The following is a 22,089-nucleotide window of genomic DNA, read 5'->3' as shown; positions in this document are numbered from 1 at the left end:
AAAGGACATGATGGATCGCCTACCAACTGGCTAGTAACAAGTATATTTAAAAAAAAAGAGGAGTATGTTAGGTGAGGGGATGCAGACATGTAGGAGAACTGCTGTATGAATGTCAGGTGAGAAAGAATCGTATCTGACATTACAATGTGGTATTTGTGCACTTGTATGTTATAAGGGATCCAGGGTTATGAACTAGGCTCAGAGAATAGGGGTCAAAGCTAGGATCCATTGTAGAACCTCCAACCAAAAACAAATAAATGAGGTGGTGAAAGTGATTTCTTTTTCTACGAAAACAGGGAGCAGAAGGCAATTAGAGCAAGTATCCCAGCTCAGCCTCACAGCACAGAATGTGAGTGTCAAGGTATAATTAGTTCTTTGACTCAGCTTTCCTGTTTATACATATGTACTTTCTCTGCCTCTTAAAAGTCTCACTTTTATTTTAACTAAAAAGAGCATACATAAAAAAGACACATGCTTTATAGATGTGAATAGTTATGGCTGTGGAAATAGGACTTTCGAATTATCATTTGGGGAGAATTAAACTCATACACTCTCACTTTTCTTATGGTTTCATTGGAGAAAAATCCAATTCTAGATGCAAGGTACTCTAATTTTTTCATTATTTATTGTGATTCATTGTTAAAAATTATTGAATTTGTCCACACTGGGTTCTGAACCTGATCTACAAGCAGAATGCCCTTCCCTTCCCCAGGGAACAACCCACTTCTACTCTTAAACATGTATTCTTATTTTTTAACCTTTTCTTATTCCATCACTAAGAAATACCTGCAGATGAGATCATTTCCAAATATATCAAGGAAAATATCCTTGGAGAGAAAAATCATCTGAATGTATTTGTATGAAGTTGTTCTCTGTTAGAAGAAAATCATCTCTAATCTTTGAGGATAAACACTCTTATATTAACTTTGTTTTCTAGAAACAGAATATCAATTTGATCTTTGCCATAACTGTTTGAAATGAAGTATACTAAATTGTTAAAAGAAAGAGCATAGAGAATGGAGGAAATTTGTCAAATAAATGTGAGCTTTTGAGTAAGATAAATCTACATAATGAGTATAATAAGTCTCCAATAACAAAGATCATGGAATTATGCTAGATATTTATTTTTTAGGCAAAGAAACTATTCAACTCTATATTTTGCTCTGAGATGTAATATCTGTGTCTTTAACAGTTACCCTGGATATCTTTAAACTTACCCTGGATAGGGGTTCCAAAAAAATAACTATCCCCCTGACTGGAAAAGTAAATCTTGGGGACATCTTGCTTTATACGAATCAAATTTTGAGTCTTCCTTCTACTCAGAAAAAAAGTCTTCCCAAATGATTCCTGAACTCTGCTTTGTAGCTTATGCTGACACTCCACCTATTGCTACAGGTAACTCTGCCAACTTCCCTGACATTGCCCCTTCATTTCCACTCTCATTTCTAGTCCTTGTTGACTTTTTTCTTTTTTTCCTTCAATAATTCACTTACCAGTGAATTCACTCTACCTCCATTGACCCTCCTTATTGCTGCCACACCAACCTTCCCATTGTGTTGTAGATCATTATTGTTGTGTTGTTAATGTTTGTGTGTCTATATGTGTTTGAAGATGTGCATATACTGTGGGATGTGTGTTTTTGGAAAACAGCTTTATGGGGTTGGTTTTCTCTTTTTCTCCTAATGCAGATTCTAAGGATCTAATTCTGGTCCTCCAGCTTGCCTGGCAAGCAGTTTTAGCTTTTGAGCAGTCCGACAAGCACCCACTGAGTCCTGCTTTATTCAATATCTCATTCCCTCTGCAATCTAAACTTGAAGTACCTGCACATGAATTATTCTACGAAACTTAAAACTGGTTTTTCCCAGCATTGTTTCCCAGGCAGATGACTGAGACTATGTCACCTTGGCCTTCAGTCCTCTCAGTTACTGTCATTTCTCTGCTCTTGTCTTTCCCTGCCATGCCATCAGTGTTTGCAGTGCACACTACAGTTTCTTATGAATGTCTTGCTTCTGCCATTGTTGCATTTCAAGACTCGATTTAATTTTAAATGTTTAACTCAATTTCTACCTTGATAATATATTCATCTAATTTTCAGACAAAAGTCAGTATGATCATGAAATCCTGACAATTTTGCATTTTTTTACTGAAAATTATTTTTTGTCAGTGCTTTGTAGGTGGACCTCTTTGTCAATTTAAATATAAATATTTAAAGAGATAATCATGGCCAAAGTACTTTTAAAATCTCACTTTCTCTTAGTAGGACTCAGGAATTGTTAGTTGAGTCATTTAATGTAGACATAAAGAATAGTTCAGATTCCACCGAAAAAATCATTCTAATAGGAGGTGTGGTAGAAGTTGTATTGATACAGCATTCATATGTTTCTGGTTGCCTTCCTCTTAGAAACATGCAGTAAAGTTAATCAATGGATATCTCTTCTACTGATCCCTTTAGCGAACACAAAGCCAACTAAGAGAGTGTAGCACAATGACACTGTTGTCTATTTGACAGAGTAAGGCATGGTTTTAGTTTATATACTCTGCATTTATCAGTAGTAAGAGGTAGAGAGATAAGTTGACGATGAAGAAGCAATTTGAGATATCAATATATGATAATACAGATTCATCTCTTAGTTTTCTTTTGAAGTTAGAGGTGTTAATCCCTCATGGGGAATTAGTTTGATATTATCCTGACTTGAGCTGTCTGGGTATCCAGTCACACTTGGTACAATGCCATATCCAAGTATAGCCTAGCACGTGCAGCCCCTGTATCAGTTTACATTATGGAGACTTTTTACTCTTTCAGACCCACCTATTTTGGTCCCTGGTGTTATTTTAGGATGAAGGATACATTCACTTGCCTGTAGAACACAGCCAAGTCAGTCGACCACCCCATCTCTACTCCCAAGAAACTCAGTAATCCCTGTCTACACTTCCCACTGTATGTATCTCACTCTGAGTCACCACCCAAGGATTGCTAGGAACAGAGAACTTGAAAGGAAATCCTTTTTCTTGACTATTGCTGCTTTTATGTGTTCTGATCTGACACTTTCCTCCCACATCCACTCCAACTCCAGATAAAGAACAAACAACAACAACAACAAACAACAACAGCAACAACAACAACAACAACAAACAACAACAACAACAATAACAACAACAACAAACAACAACAACAACAATAACAACAACAACAAACAACAACAACAAACAACAACAACAAACAACAACAACAACAACAACAACAACAACAACAACAGAGCCTATAGATTTCCTCAAAGCAGAGGCAATTGAATTTAAAGATGAGAAGTTTGTCTGTGTGAACAAGGGCCTTCTTGTTTCTTGAGTCATTGTTCATTGGTTTCTGGCATTGCTATTGTCAAAACCAGGAAAGGAAGCTGGGTCATAACACAGTGACACAGTGTTTGCCCAGCACTCAGCAGATCCTGGAATCAATCTCCAGTACTGAAGATAAATTGGAATGAAAGCTCTCATTTATCATTACAATATATTAATAACTGGAATCTAGGAAATGCACTCAAATTTAGAAAGCATTTGTATAAGCATTGTTTTCTTTGAATTTGCCTGTTGAGTTAGTAGTCATGAACACAAAGTTCATTCTGCTAACATCCTGAGCTTCAGGACAATAGTGCCCAACAACAGGGGAATCACACTGAGAGTCTGGTCTTCTGAAACTAGGATTCTTTCAGTTAATACATCCTGGCTTATAGAGTTTACACTCAAAAGGCTACTCCTACAAAGCATAGGAAATTTTAGAAAGTTAGAGCCAGTTGAGAAAGTAACAGTGGTATTAGTGGAATTCCCTCAAGATGACCGATTCTCAGGACAGAGAGAGGTGTATCTGCATACTGAGAAAATCCAGAAGAAAAACCAGCCAATTTTCTCCCATAATCATAACAACTTGGTATCAATTTCTGACCAGTGGTTAAAATTTTTATGACACAACTATTTAATTTTTGGATGCAAGGGCCAAGTTTCAACTGCTATTCACAGAGAACAAAGTTAGAAAGCTGCAGCTATCCCTGTCATTCCTGAGACTAACATTTTCATGTGAAGGATAAACAACCCAAAAGGGAAAACTTTGAGAGTCAAGATTTTTATTATTTTATGGAAATACTAAGAATGATCTCCATTCTGACATTTAATTTCTAGCTAAAATTTTTGAGGAAAAATTGCCTATAGAAGACTTTTTGTTTTTACGGGATTCTTCAAGATACAACATAAAGACAGATTTTGTTTATGTGTTTGGCCACCAGACTGAGGAAACCCTAGTGGACATGCAAAATGGAGAATAATGAAAGGAAAATGCAATGGAGGTTCATGTGGTAATCCATCTTCTTTTAAATCTACTCTATGCCAGTGACACTGGCAGATGGGGCAGGAGTTCAGGCAAATAAATCCATGTCAAGCTAACTTCAATTTGTGGCGTTACAATTTAAATTTGACATTTGGCTTTTAAGAGAAAGTCAGGTAGAATTTTTATCTTTTTTGTGTTTTCGTACCCAGCAGGCCTGCATACCCCTGGTAGTGTTTGCTTCTTCACTTTGTGGTATGATACCCACCTGAACTGCAGGTAACATTGCTAAAACCACAAATACTGACAAAGTTTGCATGTGGATTTTCACTAAGCTTGGGAGAAATTTGACTTCCCCAAACTGTTCAGGACACTGACATGCTATGACTATCTAGACCTCACAAGTGAGCAAAGCCTCCTCAGGAGGAGGGAATCAGTGGGTCAGCACAATCTTTCCAACATCAGAAGCGTGTAGTGGCCCCCGTCACCCCGTCGCCAAGGCTACTTTTTTCTCTACTACTTTTACTAAAACTATTCTGAATGACAGAAATAGAATAAAGACAGTTGGCTGGGTGTGGTAGTGAATAGTTTTAATCCCAGCACGAGGAGGTTAGGAAGTAGCAGCCAGAAGCAGAAAGGTTGATTTCTGTGAGTGCTAGGCTAGCCTGATCTACAGAGTGAGTTATAGGACAATCAGAACTACTCAGAAAAACCCTGTCTAAGGAAACAATTTAAAAGAGAAAGACAGAGAACTGGAAATGATTTCTCATACTGAAGACGTAAACGTTATGAAGTCAGTCACAAGACCTATGCAAATCTATTGTTTCCTGAATTTTTTATGTTGTTTTGTCTAATGTTTTGATTTTTAATGAATATTTTATGCTCAATAATTTAATTTCTTCATCTCAAATCAATTGAAAATGTATGTTGGGTCCATGGTTCTCCTGTTGTTCCAAATTAAAGAGAAAAGCTGGAGAGATGGCTCAGCAGATAAGAGCACTGACTGCTCTTCCAGAGGTCCTGAGTTCAATTGTTGTCAACCACATGGTGGCTCACAACCATCTGTAATGGAATTTGATGCCCTTTTCTGTTGTGTCTGAAGATAGCTAAATGTATATGTATATGTATATATAATAAAATTAAATACATTAAAAATTAAATAAAATTCAAATTTAAGCAAATTTGTATTTCCTATAATGGCCTATTTAATACAAGTCAAAAATATATGTATACTTTGATATACATGGATAAAAAGTATATTTGTCATTCATCACTGTTATTCTGGATAGTTTGAAACTATTCAGCAGTACAGAGCAACAGTAAAGCAGTATTCATGGTTTACAAACACTGACTAGAGCTTCTAAAATACATATATTTCCTTTTTCCTTAATAATTAGACCTTTTTCTGTATGTTTTTAACTAAAGATATTTCTTTAAGAGCACAGGCTGTCTTCACAGAGAACTTGGGTTGGGTTCTCAGCATTACACCATGACTCCCAATCACCAGGAATGCCAGTTCTAAGGAAGGCACCTGATAAAGTCTTCTGTCCTCTGAAGCCACCAGGCATGCAGTGTCGTGCAAATATACATGCAGATGAAAAAACCATACAGTAAATCAAAACAAAATGATCAATACTAAAAGAATATAATGTGAACTAGGGCTTTTCACATAATGAGTGTGCGCTGCTCTCCCAATACAGAAAGACAGCTCCCCTTGTTCCTCGGCAGCACTTCCTAGTATTCCCTGCAGGGCGGAGAGACAGAACCCATAGGATTACACAGAGAAATATTAAATAACTTGGTACAGCTGAAGAGAAATGTGAGCATGAAGAATGGATACATTTCTAGAAGTGATGAATAAAAGTGGTGTGTGGAAATGTTGAGAGACAGAAGGGCATGACTTCACAGGGAGGAAAGCCTGCGGGACTGCCTGGAGATGGAGGAATGTTGAGTCTCCTAGAGTGAACGTGGACATCATTCATAGGCATTACAGTGAGAACTCACACAGAGAAGTCTCACATGAACACAGGAAAGTACCCTTAAAGAATGAAGATGACATATCTGTTGGACCTGTAGTATGAAGTCACATTTGTCCTCTGTCATCACTTACACTAAAACAAGAATAAAAAGAGACAGAAGTTGGAATATACTGTGCTTTCTTCTGCTATTTCAACCACTATCATATCTTGATTTCTGAGATTTGATTCATTTTACTTAATTTAACAATATGTGTGTATTCCTGTGTGGGAACCTGCACATCACTGGGGAAGAAAAAACTCTATGTGGTTGGAGTTACAGGCAGTTTTGAGTCATGGAACCCATGTGAGTTCTAGGAACCAAATGTGGGTCTTCTACAAAGGCATTTCATGCTCTTAAATGCTGATCTGTCTCGTCAGTCTTCAGTATTTAAATTTTTCATTAAAGATGATTTTATAATAGTAAATAATTATAGAGTTGCCTTAAAAGAGAAATCAAATATATTTGGTGGACCTGTACATAGCTTAAATACCTCAACACTGCCCACTTTGAAGAGTTGGCTTGAGGCAAAACGTGGCATTGTGGCTTGATTATATTATTTGATGTAATACTTCATATAGAAATCCTTAATCTGATGCTTGATTGCCAAGCACATAATAAATGACAACAATGACAAGAATTATACTGACAAAGGTAACTTACTATTTTGAAAAGAAGTGAAGAAAGACAGATCTATGCAAGGTGCTTGCTTCAGGAATATACTGTTTTGAATATCACCGTTGTCCATGATTCATATTCATATCCCAGCAAAAATCAAACAATTATGTCATGTACCATCAAGCTTTTCAAAAACAGATGGACGCATGCCTGCTAGGTTTATAAATGTAATGGTCTGTGATACAATAGACATAGTGTGTCAGTACAGGAACTTAGCGTGTCTGAATTTCCAGAACATAAAAGGACATCAAAGATGTCTGTGTGTTTGATGAATGAGGAGGAATCAGGAGTTAGGACTGGAGAGGAAGAAGACACCTCCTTCGGGTAAACTAGAATTGTTAGCCTCTGATATCTTAGCAACTGCTAAGAAATTAAAGAGTCCAGATGGGGTTGGCCTGTGTAAAATTATAAGGAAATTTGGTGAATAAAAGAAAAACAGCTGTCCTATTTTGAATTGGCATTGTAAGCATTGTGAACTATCAAAGACTAGACCAGTTTACTTAATGTGCATGGAATATACTAGCTTTTAGAGTGTCATGCATACTAGTACTTAAATATCACTATCATCATTGTCTTAGTATATTATTTCACTTTTGTAAGCCTTACTTTACATTGCTCACCTGTAACAAGTACTTAGGTTCTACCTCTTCAACAAATTTTCATAATTAACATAAAAACATGTTTTAAAAATCACATGTAAGTCTTTCATCTCATACTTATTTAAGGAGATGTGGTAGATGCTGGAAAGTCATGGGGTCTCCTAGGTACATATGGGACTTTGCAGGTGCTATATCACTAAAGTACATCCGATAACAAAAGGTACCCTTAGTTAGAACATAACATTGCTTCTTGTATTATATTTAACTTAAAAAGCACAGCAATTGATTGAAAAGGCCAAGAAAGCCCAAATTTTTAAACAGACACACTGAGCAGCCACATCCACATGGTATATAGCAAGGCCTGATGGTACTAGCATAGCATATATGCAGCCCTAAAAGTCCAGTCCAGCATGAAAAACAAAGGGCCATCAGCAGTAACCATGATATCTGTGCTTTCCTACAAGAGAAAAGTTTGCAGAAATGTCTTTAGAGCACTTTTGCAGGGTCCTTCATATCAAGTCAATTCACCTTTCCAGTCTGTTACTATATTAATGAGTTGCATTTTCCGAAGTGGTCAATAAACTGTAGAATCATTCTGCATCTTTGTAAATGATAGACTTGCCAGATGGCTGAACTCTTCTTAAGTGAGAGAACTACTTGAAAATCAGTGTCCCTCTTTTGTGAGATACTAATAGCGAACAATTGTATTATTATCCAGGCGCCAGCTGGGGCTTTCTGTTGTTTACTTGGGATCACAGGAGCCTGGTATGAATCCTCACAAATCTATTGAGGGCAATAATCTAAGTTCCTCTTGCCTTATGATTGTCTTATCTGGGAGCCTTAGACTATGGCTTTCAGCTTTGTAATCACAGATCCACGGCAATGCACTCAGTTCTCCTGACTCAAGTGTTTTTACTCTCTTCATGCAACTCTTTTAGCATAACTTGGTTTCCATAGTCTCACTATCTCCATGGATTTGTACATTATCCTTATACTCAACTGAAGAGATGGGCAAATCCTGTCCCTTGAGTCCTACACAGAAAGTTAGATCAATTTTGGGGACCCTTTTAGACTTTGTATTTTGTCCTGAATATACAACTCAAATATCTCTTCCAACAAACTCAGTAGATGCATAATTACACACTGTGATTTTAATCTCTCATCCTCATGTCTGACCCCAGAGAAGACTTATGTCCTGGTTAAATCTAATTTTCAAGAATTCGAGTCTAGAATCTTGAACCTAAGTGAGTCTTGAGTATCTATTTTACTGAAGGGCAGCAAGGACATAGGGCTTCATACTTCTTACTCCCACCTACCTCCCCCAAAAATGACAAATGTGGAATGACAAGGAAGGACAGCTCAGCTGCCTGGGAAGCCTATACAGCCTAGCAGATGTTCAAAGGAGATCCTGGTTCTACCAATAGTCAGTCTCCCACGCCGTGCCCTCACCGCTCTCCTTTCTCTCTCTTTTGTTTGCTTAAGATAGTCTGGGTATGTTTATGTGTCTTGTATAACAAAGACTAGTGTCTCATCTTCATCAAATGAGAAAGATCAAAGTGCCATGAAAACTATTTTAGAATGAGGAGATGGCTTAGAAGCTCTTGACCATGAAAGCCCAAGATCTAAGAAGGCTGCCTGATTCACTCTTGGCATCATCTGGAGAAAGGACAGAACTGAAGATTGATCTGTACCTGGGCTGAGAACCCACATATATCTTATTCTTAAGAGTTCAGCTCTGAAACCATGCAGATTCACCACCTCGTGGCAAATAGGCACATGGCTCCAACCTTACAAATTTAGCTGTCTTACTATCACCTTTGCACATGGTAAACCTGGCCTTAGGTCTGGAAGGCACATGAAAACAGGGCTCTACTCCCAGGAGCAGCTTTGCTCGGGGATGTCTCAGGAAAGCTGCTTTTTTAGTGTAGGATAGCCATAGCAGGTCTACAACTGCTCCAAGGATGCTAGCCAGGGCTAGTGGGTCAGAGCTCAGTTCCTGTTCTCTGAGAAGAAATAAGCATCAGGGAAGGGTTCATCCAGAAATGGTCAGGATTAAGGCCTTAGGGTTATATCAGAAACTCTCTGTCTCAAACCCAGACTTGCCACTCTCACATTCTTTGAAAGAAAATCCACAAGTGTTTCAGAATGTTTTTAAATTGACGTTATGGGTCCTCAGTAGCAGTCAAGTGAGGCTGATATAAATAATAAAAGTTGCTTCCCCTGGCCCATGTAAAAATGATGAATTATGGGACTCGAGAGATGGCTCAGGAGTTAAGACCACTTACAGACCTAGGTTTGGCTCTTATGAATATAGTGGTTCACAAACATTAGTGACTGTTCCAGCGAATCCAATTACCTCTTCTGACCTTGAGTCCTGGCTTCCTCCTCTGTGTGTACAAGGTATGCAAGTAGCATGCATACATCAATGTGCATGAAGCACTCACACCCATAAAATAAATAAATTTTTAATTGTTTTAAAGTATCAGGAAGTAGAAGGCTGGATCTGAAGAACATTAATTGTACACGTGACTGGATCTAACAGTTATCCACAGCTATCAGTTATTCAGAGCATATCACTCTAGGCAGGGAAAGAAATGGGTTAAATCCTTGTGTCCTCAAGTTCCTGTGATCCCAGACAGTGATGGGAAGGGAAGTTTCAGGGTTGGAAGAGGTTAAACTAATGTAAATTAAACTCTGCCTAATGCAGCAAAGACTCTAAAGTTGATGCAAAAGATTTAAGCAAGACAGGGTTGTCAGTACAGGCTACAGATGTTCAAGCTCCAATAGTGTATGCCTGGAACACAGATGTGGACAGAACAACACTCAGAGTAAAGGTAAGGCAGGCCACAGACAGTGTGTGCACCAGAGGAAGCATGTCTACCTAGAGGGTGAAACCAAACTGTCAGAGGTTTCACAGTCAAGAGGCTTGGGCAGAGTTCTGCAAAACCTGGAGATTCAATGGAGTCATCAAAAAGAAACAGTGGCTTCATGTCTCTAGTTGTTTTCCAAGTAATCATGCTGTAACTCTTGTGTGGGGAAGGGAATAACAAAAATGTCATGTATTACTTTGACAGACTCACTGCCTTATTGTCTCTGTTTTGTGCTGTGGTGATTGCCTCCAAAGTGGCCCCTTTCCCCACTGAGCCTTGATTCTCAACTGCACTGCAGCCAAAAAAAAAAAAAAAAATCACTAAAGTGCACTGCCAACCACACTGTCCCCAGCTTCTGCAGGATGTTCAAAGCCCTACTTCATCAAAAGCAAAACACCCTGCTTCCTTCTGAGACACAGAGCACCTTCGGAATGCAGCATCCTTCTCCTAAGGTTTGTACTGCGTTCGTGAAAGATCAGATTGGGCATTTGTAGCCTATTTGTAAAGAAGTGAGACCAGCGCCCACAGCTGGGAAAACACCTGCTGATTCTAGAGCCCACCTTGACTGTCTGCTCACTGTGCATTCTAGAGCCCACCCAGACAGGTCTGCTCACTGTGTTAAAATCCTGTGTTTGGGGGAATTTGAGATAAAGCAGAGAGCTCCAAAGCTGGACCCCTGCCAGTAATAAGACATTATCTCAGAGCAGAGCCAGCAGGCAGGGTAGAAACCTTTTTCTCAAAGGCGTGATGGGAAACAGGAGGAGGGAGGAGGGAGCAGGTGTCAGGGACTCCCATGTTTTCTGGAGATTTCACATAGCAATTAGAACAAACTCCTTACCCTCTGAGAACCCTCATGCTTAGCCACTGAAAAGCTTCACCAATTTTCTAATGGATCCTTAAAATAACCTCACAAAAACTAAAATGTTAGTTTTAGTAAAACTGATTACATCATAAACAAGAAGGCAACAGGCATTTCTTCCACTGTCAATATCAGTCCGGCGCTAAGGTTAGGCTCAAAGTCAATTTTTTTTTTGGTTCTTTTTTTCGGAGCTGGGGACTGAACCCAGGGCCTTGCGCTTCCTAGGTAAGCGCTCTACCACTGAGCTAAATCCCCAGCCCTCTCAAAGTCAAATTTTTATCTGAACATTTCCTATTTGAGCAAAAGAAACTAGCGAGGCAAATGGGCTATCCGAAGTCACACATGCTAAACAATGAAGCTCAGACATGCTGAAACATGATTAAAACTTTGGAAGTGACAACCCTCAGTAAAATGTGGGTTTTTTCTTTTTAATTGGATATTTTATTTATTTACATTTCAAATGTTATCCCCTTTCATGGTTTCCCTTCCGGAAACCCCCTATCCTACCCTCCCTCCCCCAGCTTCTATGACGGTGCTCCCCCATCCACCCACACACTCCTGCCTCCAAATCCTGCCATTTCCCTACACTGGGGCATCAAGTCTTCCCAGGACCAAGGGCCTCTCCTCCCATTGATGTACCACAAGGCCATCCCTTGCTACATATGCAGCTGGAGTCATGGGTCCCTCCATGTGTACTCTTTGGTTGGTGGTTTAGTCCCTGGGAGCTCTGGGGAGGTGCGGTTGGTTGATATTGTAGTTCTTCCTATGTGGTTGCAAACCCCTTCAGCTCCTTCAGTCCTTTCTCTAACTCCTTCACTGGCGACCCCGTGATCAGTTCAATGGTTGCCTGGGAGCTTCCATCTCTGTATTTGTCAGGCTCTGGCAGAGCGTCTCAGGGGACAGCTATATCAGGCTCCTGTCAGCTAGGTTTCTTGGCATCCGCAATAGTGTCTGGGTTTCAAAGCGCAATGTGAAAAGGTAGATCAGGCAGGTCCAGAGAATGAAGGCCACTAGGGACCAAACTGATCTGAGTTACAAAAACCACCAACAACGAAACAACAGCAACAACAAAACAAGACAACAACAACAAACAAACAAACACACAAACAGGCTTAGGATGTAGGCAAATCTCCACTTAGAGATGTTCCAGAACCTTTTTTGTAATGGAAAGTACTGGCTGATTGGGGTTGGGGGTGCGGGGTGGTTGGGCACCCTGAACACAATAGCCCGCAGTTAGCTACCTTTAGGCTAAGATTTGAATGGAGATATGGAAAATGCTAAAAGGAAATGAGGAAAGAAATAATTTGGGATTTGTAAGAGGGGAAAAGGAGAAGGGGACAAGGTCTCAACCACCTGGCTGACCTAGATGTACCGAGTTACAAGGTGTAATTTTGCTAAGTGGCCACCTGAGGGCACTGTCTGCTATGCACCCAGGACTATGGTCAGGCCCCAGTCAAATTCAAAAAAGCCTCAATTTGCTGATAGATTAACTTAATACTTAAATAAGGACACCCATGGAAGATGGAGGCCCAAAACTATTCGTCTGTCCTATTTTTATTCTTGAACTAGATAAATGAATAAGCAAGACTGACCTCAATTCATCTTCCCGAACACTCATAAGGATTACATACAATAACCTCATTTAAATCCATTGAGTATTTAATAGGGACTCAATAAATATCAGCACCTTTGCCTACACTTTAACATACAAGTTGCCAAATTAGGACAAGAGAAGCACACGGAGGGATCGCATTATCTCACTAAAGGGGTCAGTACTCAAAAGTTCCAGAATAAATAGAGTCCTGCTGTGGAATCAGTACACAGTAAGGGAATACTGTGTCTTTCCTTGCATGTTATAGCTTGTACCTTGTACATAATAGCCAAAGGGAACAGACATCAGCAGCTGGGAATACAGATGAAAACAAACTGTATCAGCAGGGAGAGGCATAAACGAGAGAGACTTGGGCAGTACTAGGAAAGATCATTAGAACAAGGTCATTAGCAAGGAATTCCTTTTTTTTTTTTTTTTTTTGGATTGATACTTAGATTGAGGCTTGTTTGTAACTATTTCCATCTGAATCGAGGCGGGAGGAGAGAGGTCTGGGCTTCACATTTCTACATTTACAAGATTAAACACAGTCGTGAACAAAAGCCTGCAGTACCATCAAGGATAAATGTGAATTTTGCATTCTGGAAACAAAGACACTGTTTGCCTGCACAAGCAGAGCCAGCTAATCCGCTCCCAGACATAGTGCACGGCCCTATGCTGCCCTCTGGTGTTTCTTTTAGGTGTAGCAATGTAAGTGAAAGCGGCACATACCTGATTTAAACAAGTGACTTCAAATGAGGACTGACCAAAGTCTTCAAATAAAAAGTGACTTAAAGTTTGTATAACATAAACTGTGCCTTGTTTCAGGATGCTAATGCACGCCACGCCGTGAAGACCTCTAAATAGACACCTGCTAACAGTTACTGGGCTTCTTTGGAGTTATTCTGAGAGGAACATTGAATTCTGCACTTCAGGAACTACCAGGCATGGGTGTAGCTACGCTGCCTGGTCTCCCTGAGAGAAATAAAGACTCTTCACTGATTTGAATAATGTGTGGATAAATCAGAATACTTTAAACTCTCAGAGGGTGAATGTCAATGAAAATAAACCCACTGACTCAGATAAAATCTTTCTCCTGTTTCCTGCATTCCGACATAACTGGCATGCACAGTAAGGTCCAGGCATGAAGTCCTGCATATCTCACACCCATAAACCCATCCTAAGTTCCTGTGGTTACCCAGGAGCGAAGGAAATGGTTGTTTTCACTTGTGCTTCCTGTATCCCTCAAACACGGCTTCCTGAAAGAGTCTTCCTACTCAGTCTGGTTTCAGTGCTCACATGTGGTGCCTTAGCATCCCTCCCTGTCATGTCTTGTGTGTGGGTGCTCAGACTCAGTGTGTTCCTTGGCGTAGTAACTCCATGGCAGCACCCTGCTATTCACTCTCATGCTCTGTACCCTCGGCAGAGGTCAGTAAATAGCATCTGGTTAGCGTTGCAACCCTGCAGACCAGGACATGATATGTTACACCATGCTCTCTCTCCACAGTGTTTCTTGAGATTGCTGCTCCTATTAAAAAAAACACACAGCCACTTATAAGCTGAAACTTCAGCCTAGTCTTCCTGAGTGGTTCTCATTTTGTGACCTCATCTGATAGGTCTGGAACCACAGTGGCTTCACAGGACTTAGCAGGATAATTATTGGTATAAGTAAATAGAAAGAAAGAAAGAAAGATAGATAGATAGATAGATAGATAGATAGATAGATAGATAGATGACAGATAGATCGACCTGAAGAAGTAGATCTATAAGAAGCATGAGACCCACAGTTAGTATCCCAGAAACCACACAAACAGCCTTCCTGGCCGTACCCATGCCGGTAAACAAGTGCAGAGATGCAGAGATGCTGAGGCAAAACAGGAGGACAGCTGGGGATTCCAGCCCAATGAGAGACTGTGGTTCTAAGGGATATGTAGAGAATGATAGAGCTAAGACACTCAACATCCTTTTCTAGGTCCAAACATGCAGCAATACACACAGGAATGTGCCTGTGCACTCCCACACAAACACACACGTGCAAAGAAACGCACAAAACTACTCCTCTTAGGGATTGACCTCTGATTTAAATGGAATTTTTGTTTGTAAAACATTTAGTAAGAATCTCAGACTTAAAAATCTGACTTTGTCCACTCTTCATGTAATTAATTCATGGTTTCAGTTTTTTAATATGGAAAATGCTTTTCTTACAATCAGTATTAAAAGTAGTCCATGTTTTATGAAAATCTCTCTAAGATTTGTAAAGGCACACACTCCTATCAGAAAGAATCTTTGTAGCCTACTATTAAGCTTACATCCATTTTAATAAATAAAAAACAAACATTTGCTTTCAGGAATTGCTGTTGCAAACATCAGAAGAGGCACAACTTAAAGAATTTCATTGTCCATGGTCACCAACTGTGGCTATAAGTATTGAACTCTTCAAGCAATGGTGAACCCTATGCTTATAGTCATTTGAATCTCTGACATGGGCTTTGAGGTCTCTAGTGACAATTATGTATGTGTCCTGAGATCTCTCTGATATAAAACAGGCATTATTTTGTTAGCTCATAATTGGCCTGGCCAGTAATCTGAACTTCAGTCTCCTGTTTCCTTAGAAATGGCCTCCTGAGTCCACTGGCGTACTCTGAATAACAATCAGATACTGAGCTCACTTTTGTCTCAGAAAGACAAGCAGAGAAGCTTGTTAAACTGCATCTCTTTGAATCTCCTGTTAGATTTGCAAAAGAGAGCCCTTTGAACTAACAAGGGGTTGCCTATGAAAGAAGGGAGACAACATCACCACATATGTTACATGTGACGAATAAGGACCCAGCATTGTAAATATGAACCACAATTGCATAGAGCAAAACATTTTCTTCTTTCACCTTGTTTAGAAGGTAATTTTTTCCCCTAGAACGACAACTGCTGGATTTTCCTACTCCATTTCTGTAACTTTCCAATGCATTTATTTCTTAAATCAAAGGAAGCAGACCCATCAATATAAATGAACAGATTTTTTAAAGTAAAATATGCCTGCAATGATATCTGAGAAGCTTTGCCACAACAACGACAAAACACGAGAGAAGACAGGGAGCTGTACTTAAATCTGCATTTACTCTTCTGTTCCCTAGAAGCTACTGCATCGCTGGGTGAGACATTCAAGCCTCACAGTAACTGACCAATGCAACCTTCACCAATGCTTTTTGTCCTGCTCATTTTGTCAGGATATGTGGCTACGGTTCTCACATAGACCCATTCAAATAGAACTTAATATTATATTATCCTATTGTTAACATGCCATCTAAGCATTAATAAAATTATGTTTCAATAAAGAAAAAATGTCAGCTAAGATTCTCTTAAAAGCTCAATAAGCAGCTTTGTGTGTGTGTGTGTGTGTGTGTGTGTGTGAGAGAGAGAGAGAGAGAGAGAGAGAGAGAGAGAGAGAGAGAGAGAAGAGAAGCAGACAGGTAGATAGATAGATAGATAGATAGATAGATAGATAGATAGATAGACAGACAGACAGATGATAGAGCTAGGTAGTTAGGTAACAGTAACGTGTGTGTGTGTGTGTACGTGTGTATATTAGGGATGTGGTAAGGAAAATAAAGCTAACACTGATTACAAGGGGTAAGTCAAGCTCACAGACATCAGTAGAAGTGTCTGACATCATCCAGGAAATCTGACAAAAACAGGAGAATAAAACCAAAAGGGTCTAGAAATTCAATCAGGACTGAAGAAACTTCCAGGTGCCTACTTTTCCTAATAATATCAAGATTATGAGCACATTTTCCTCATTTTTAATTTTTAATCATGCATGCATTCTTAGGTGTTGCATTTTTGAACTGTTATTAAAAATACATATGTTCATGCCACATTAAAGGAAGAACAGAGACTTGTGTGTTGTATTATTAATCATGTGCAAAACCGAAGTCTGGTCAGCCTTTGCAGGCGGTGATGTGCCCTAAGCAAAGGCTCCTCGTCGCTTGCGCACAGACATTGCAGGGATGCTGGAACGACGACTTAGACGGTACTTACTCTTGAGGTCTAAGTTTCTGGCTCCCGCAGTGATTTGTGTTGTGATTTTTGTGTCGATCTTTACTGTGTGGAGATTGCTGGTGTCCCTTGAAATCATCACATTGTGCCACTGATTGTCGTTGAGTGGTTTGTTTGAGCTCCCTTTGATGAGGTTAGCACCATTTCCCAAGTCAAACACATAATGTAAGTACCTAGAGAGAAAAGGAGATAGACAAAAGAGCCATTGCTTTCTGAATGAACAAAGATGGTAAGCAAGACACCACACACGGACACTTTGGGTGAATTCATCCTTCTAGAGTCTTTGGCTGCACGGCAAACTAAAAGGGGACAGTATTGCCTTTCACTAGGAATTCTCCATTTCTACCGTCATTTCATTTGGTTAGTCACACTGGCATGGCAATTCTTCTCATGGGAGGTGTGTTCTCAGGGTTCAACATGACATTCTATGTGTACTTCCTACTCCATTTGTCTTTCTGGTCCACCAAGACCTCTGAACATGTGTTTATGATCATCCCAGGAAAGTGATTGCAATGGTTTTGTGTTGCATTTTCATATCAACTTGAACTCAGGTTCTATGTTGATGTGTGCGTTGTGTGTATACGTATATATGTATACACACATATTCACATGTATAAATATATATAATATCTGTATACATAATATATACATATATAGAGAGAGAGGGGGGAGAGGGAGAGAAAGAGGGAGAGAGGGAGAGAGATTCTATGTTGGAAGGTATCTGAGAAGTACCCAAGTGTGGCAAGAGAAACATACATATTTGTGTGATCTGATGTGCTACCTAGTCTATAGTAAGTGTACAATAATATTCATTGGATGGATAAATAAATGTCCAAATTACTGAAGATGTGTCCATTGGCCATTACGCTTTCAGAATGTTTTATTTACACACCATTCTTTCTGAACTATTCATCACATAATTAATACTAAGTTAATTAAATAACTAATATAATTAAACTGAATTAGCTACTTGTCTGAGTCCATAATGGCCTACCAATAATTGTGTAGAATTAGTGTTCAAATTCAGGCAATACACATTTGATGTATGAGAGTCATAGGAGTTCTACCATGAACTAAAATTGACTTGTCTTCACATATATAACTGTACCTACAAACGACTGCATTGTTTTCTATTTACTGAAGATATCTAGTAAAGGTCATAAAAAAACTGAGTAGCTTGACTTTTTTCTCCTGCCTACAACTGTATTAAGTCAATGTACTGTTTGTCCTATAAATAGGGATAGTGGCATTCACTTTTATATAGTTTTTTTCTCGTTTCATTGAACTGACATGTACATACCCTTTAACTAATTCAACCACAATAAAGTCATTTCCATCCCCACTGTTATACAGAATTAGTCCATCTAGGGATGTTGTCTTGAATTGGAAAAATAGATGCATAGAAGTGTAGGCTTGCAATGTAGCTAAGGCAACATAGCTTGATTTGGTCTTGAAGGTGACAGGATCCGCGATGATGTTCCTGAATCCAAACCTGGCATTGAGTTCACAATAATCTATATCACCATTTTTGCACAAGTCAATGTATGCCATTCCATTAAATGTGAGGCTTTGCAGGTGCCCAATGAAGTTGGAGGGGACAGAAGAAAGATAGCGTCGTTCTGTGATGATGCCTGTCTCTATGTTATGAAACTCCAGCCTTGTATGATCACCTGCCATTTGGCCTAAAAGAAAAGAAAACACATTGCTATATTGTGCATCTAAAAGACACTTCCAACTGCAGATTTTCACAGTAATAGTATATTTCAAAATATAAAACGTAGGTAACTTACTTGATAGATGTTACATGTAGCAAGAATGTTTAAGGATAAGGTGGCCATATGTACTAAAATATATACTAAAATCCCCTAGTCAAGTTTTAATACCCATGTAAATTTTAGATATAATAAAAATTCTCCTCATGCCTAGGAATGTTGATGCTTTTTTGTCATCCTAGGACTCGAAGGTTTAAGGTAAGTGGACTATGAGTTAGAAGCCAGCTTGACCTATAATACTGAATTCTGGGCCAGTCTGAGCTATATGAAAAAAACTGTGTCTTGACATAACAACAGCAACAACAAAATTCTCATTAATATGTTATCACATTCATAAAAAGTTAAATAAAGGAAGAATTAGAAAAGGAAGATGGTCAAGAATGAGGCAAAGAAGGTTAAGGACAGTGATTGCTCTAAAGAACTGCACATCCATTAACAATCCACACACCTCAGCTTTGTGCCTAAGTAGTATTTTTCTTATTTTCTTCCTTAAATAGTATGTTATTAAGTATTGTTCTATACCCTGTGTAAATAGGAAAGAACCACTGAACATTTCTGTGATAATGAATCATCATGATGTGCTTGAAATAACAAATATTCTTTGCATTTTCCCTTTCTTGTTGAATATCCAGATAGTCTCCCAATTACTTTACAGATAATCTCTGTGCCTGGCCATGTTCCTCACATTTTTTTTATTTTAAATAACCAATTAAGCACAAAGTATTAATTCAACTCACACTCAGTTCTGAGGAGAACGCAAGTGTTATGAGTCCGCACAACCACAGGGGACCATCTCAAGCCTCCTGGTGGGATATGCCGTGCGGCATTACTCAGTACCTATTCCATCCAGTTCCACCTCTCCTCTCTCACCTATCGCTCTGTCAGTGCTGTTAGTCAAACTAATAACATATTTATCTTTAGAGTAATGATCGTATCTTCCTATAACCTCAAAATTAAATAAAAATATGAGAACTTTGTTTCTAAGCTGTGAAATACAGCATCCATGAAAATTAATCCTTTTTTGTGGATCATTTCCAACCTTATTCCCCACTAAACCATGTGTGCCTCACGTCGTGCTGTAACTCACAAAGGTCATGTAAATTGCAATCAAGTTTTACCATCCAAGGTTTGGGCTAGTTTCCCTATCCAATTTGGCATGATTGGAAATTTTATTAAGCTCATCCTATGTTATCATCCAGGATATTAATGAAAACATTAATTAGGGCTAATATCAGAATCAGTCCCTGAGAAAATGCATTGAATCATTTTCTAAGCTTAATAAATTTTGGAAGCACCTCTGTGGGCCCTCTGACTCTCTGACACGCTTTCACTTGGTTAATAAAAACAGCAAGCTGGATAGTAACTCAAGACAGTGCTGTAGATAAATGGAACACACATACTTGGTTACACCAATTCACTTTAATGATTTTAATTTCATTAGTTCAAAAGAAGTCTGAATTGTGCTTAATTCTTACTCTCTGCGAATCATCCTTTCTCCAAGATGCCTCTTCAGCCCCCTTTGTTATGTTTTCTTCCTAATCATTGGTTTGGTTTGATTTCTTCTCTACACAGTGAGAAGTAAACCCAGACTTTACTGAAGATGGCTATCTTCCCATCCACTACTATGAAGCCTCTGGTTATATTACTTAAAATAAGATACTATTTATTGCCTTCTTTGCAATTCTGAATTTTCATGTAACTTCATTTTGCTTTTGCTCTTCAGTTTTTGTCCAATATCCTTAATATTGCTCTGTTTCCAGAATCTTTGGTAACAATGAAATCAATCTTTAATAATTTTCAAGCTTAAAGCTCTAGAGCCATCAGCAGCATTGAATTAATAAGCTATATAGTGTAGGGAATATAAAATGAGTAAAAATCACTGAGGCTTCAATATTGATGATGTTGACTTTTAATATTTTATGCAGTAGCAAAAATCTGAGTTATAAGTTAGTTTACCCCGATTCTAAAGGATCTGTGTTTTTGTTAAAAGTTCTATTGACAAAAAAATGAGAAAATATCTAGTATAAAATGTATTTCTAATGTGTGAAATCAATATCTCATATTGTTAAGAACTTAGAAGCTACAGCAAAGGGAAGGACATTTAACTCAGAAAGACAGAAGTTCAGTGAAAATGATAATGATGTTTATGGATATTATAAATTATAAGAATGTAGTGATAGTGTTGAAGAAAATATATAGTCAAACTCAGGAGTCCCCCAAATTGCATAGCCAGTATTGAGAGGCCATTTAACATAAGGGGCCAACTGGCACTTAACGCAATCATCCACTAAAAACTCTCTGGCTGATATTGCCATTAACTGTATTTTCCCTCAGCATTCATCTATGTTCAGTCTTGATAAGTAATACACCTCTGCTGCTGTGTATGAACCTCTGCTGAACTAAAAGAGAACAAAAAGAACTTTGAAGCATTATTTTTATAAAGTTTTTACAGAAAACATTTTCATGTTTATAATGTCGGAATATCCAAGGTTGACTTCCAGAGATTGAATGAGTGAACTTAGACTTTGTAAATCAGAGTGGAGTGTCTTCAGCTTTTTCAGAGTCACAAAATGAAACAAAAGCGACAAGATGTTTCCTAGATGTTTTGCCTCAATAGAGATCTCAGAATCTATGTTGAATTTTCAATTTTCAATTTTACCTTGTTTTGCATTGTGTTAAATTTCTGGCAAAGAACCACCACCACCACCTCCTCCACCACCACCACCACCACCACCACCACCACCACCACCACCACCACCACCACCACCACCACCACAACAACAACAACAACAACAACAACAACAACAACAACACGTTACCAATCATTATGCACTTGTGTTAATTCACGTAAAAGTTATTGCATGGTTCATAGATATTTCAAATACTATGTATGGGAATGAAGAAGTGGAAATAGAGACATATATGTCCTTGTTCTCAGAGAATTCACAGTCCATTGGGGGATGCCATACAAGAAAAAGTGAGCATCTGATTATATGTATTAGAAAAAAACTCGGAGACATGCTATAAATTTTATGACTGGGATGCCATATTAGTAAACACGAGCAGGGAAAATATTTAGCTAGAGAGAGAATTGCAAAAAGAAAGTCATATTAAATCTTGTAGAGGATGAAAAAGTTGCACTCCATGAAGAGGAGATAAAGTTTTTAGGTGCAGAATGAATTAAAAATCATGAGCAAGTGAGGTTGTGGCTCATACAAAATTAGAAGGGTACTGATTATAAGATATAGGGTGGTTAAATGGGCAGAGGGCCTCACACAGACACACACACACACACACACACACACACACACACACACGTAAGTGTTTATAAGGGTAAAAGAATCT

The 22,089-nt window shown here is 38.7% G+C and overlaps 1 protein-coding gene across 44 annotated transcripts in view; it reads right to left on the bottom strand.

Annotated features, from left to right (window-relative positions):
• The window catches only part of Nrxn1 (neurexin 1), a 1,146,022-nt gene that overhangs the window by 544,665 nt on the left and 579,268 nt on the right, over positions 1-22,089 (bottom strand). For all 44 annotated transcript variants that reach the window (XM_063262405.1, XM_063262407.1, XM_063262423.1 and 41 more), the window contains 2 exons: positions 18,273-18,654; positions 16,955-17,145 (listed from right to left, as the gene is read on the bottom strand). In XM_063262405.1, the coding sequence (XP_063118475.1) occupies positions 16,955-17,145; positions 18,273-18,654 (573 nt within the window). The remainder of the gene's footprint in view (positions 1-16,954; positions 17,146-18,272; positions 18,655-22,089) is intronic.

Source organism: Rattus norvegicus, chromosome 6 (assembly GCF_036323735.1).
Source record: "Rattus norvegicus strain BN/NHsdMcwi chromosome 6, GRCr8, whole genome shotgun sequence".
Lineage (NCBI taxonomy): Eukaryota > Metazoa > Chordata > Mammalia > Rodentia > Muridae > Rattus > Rattus norvegicus.
This window is presented reverse-complemented; position numbering and strand designations above follow the sequence as displayed.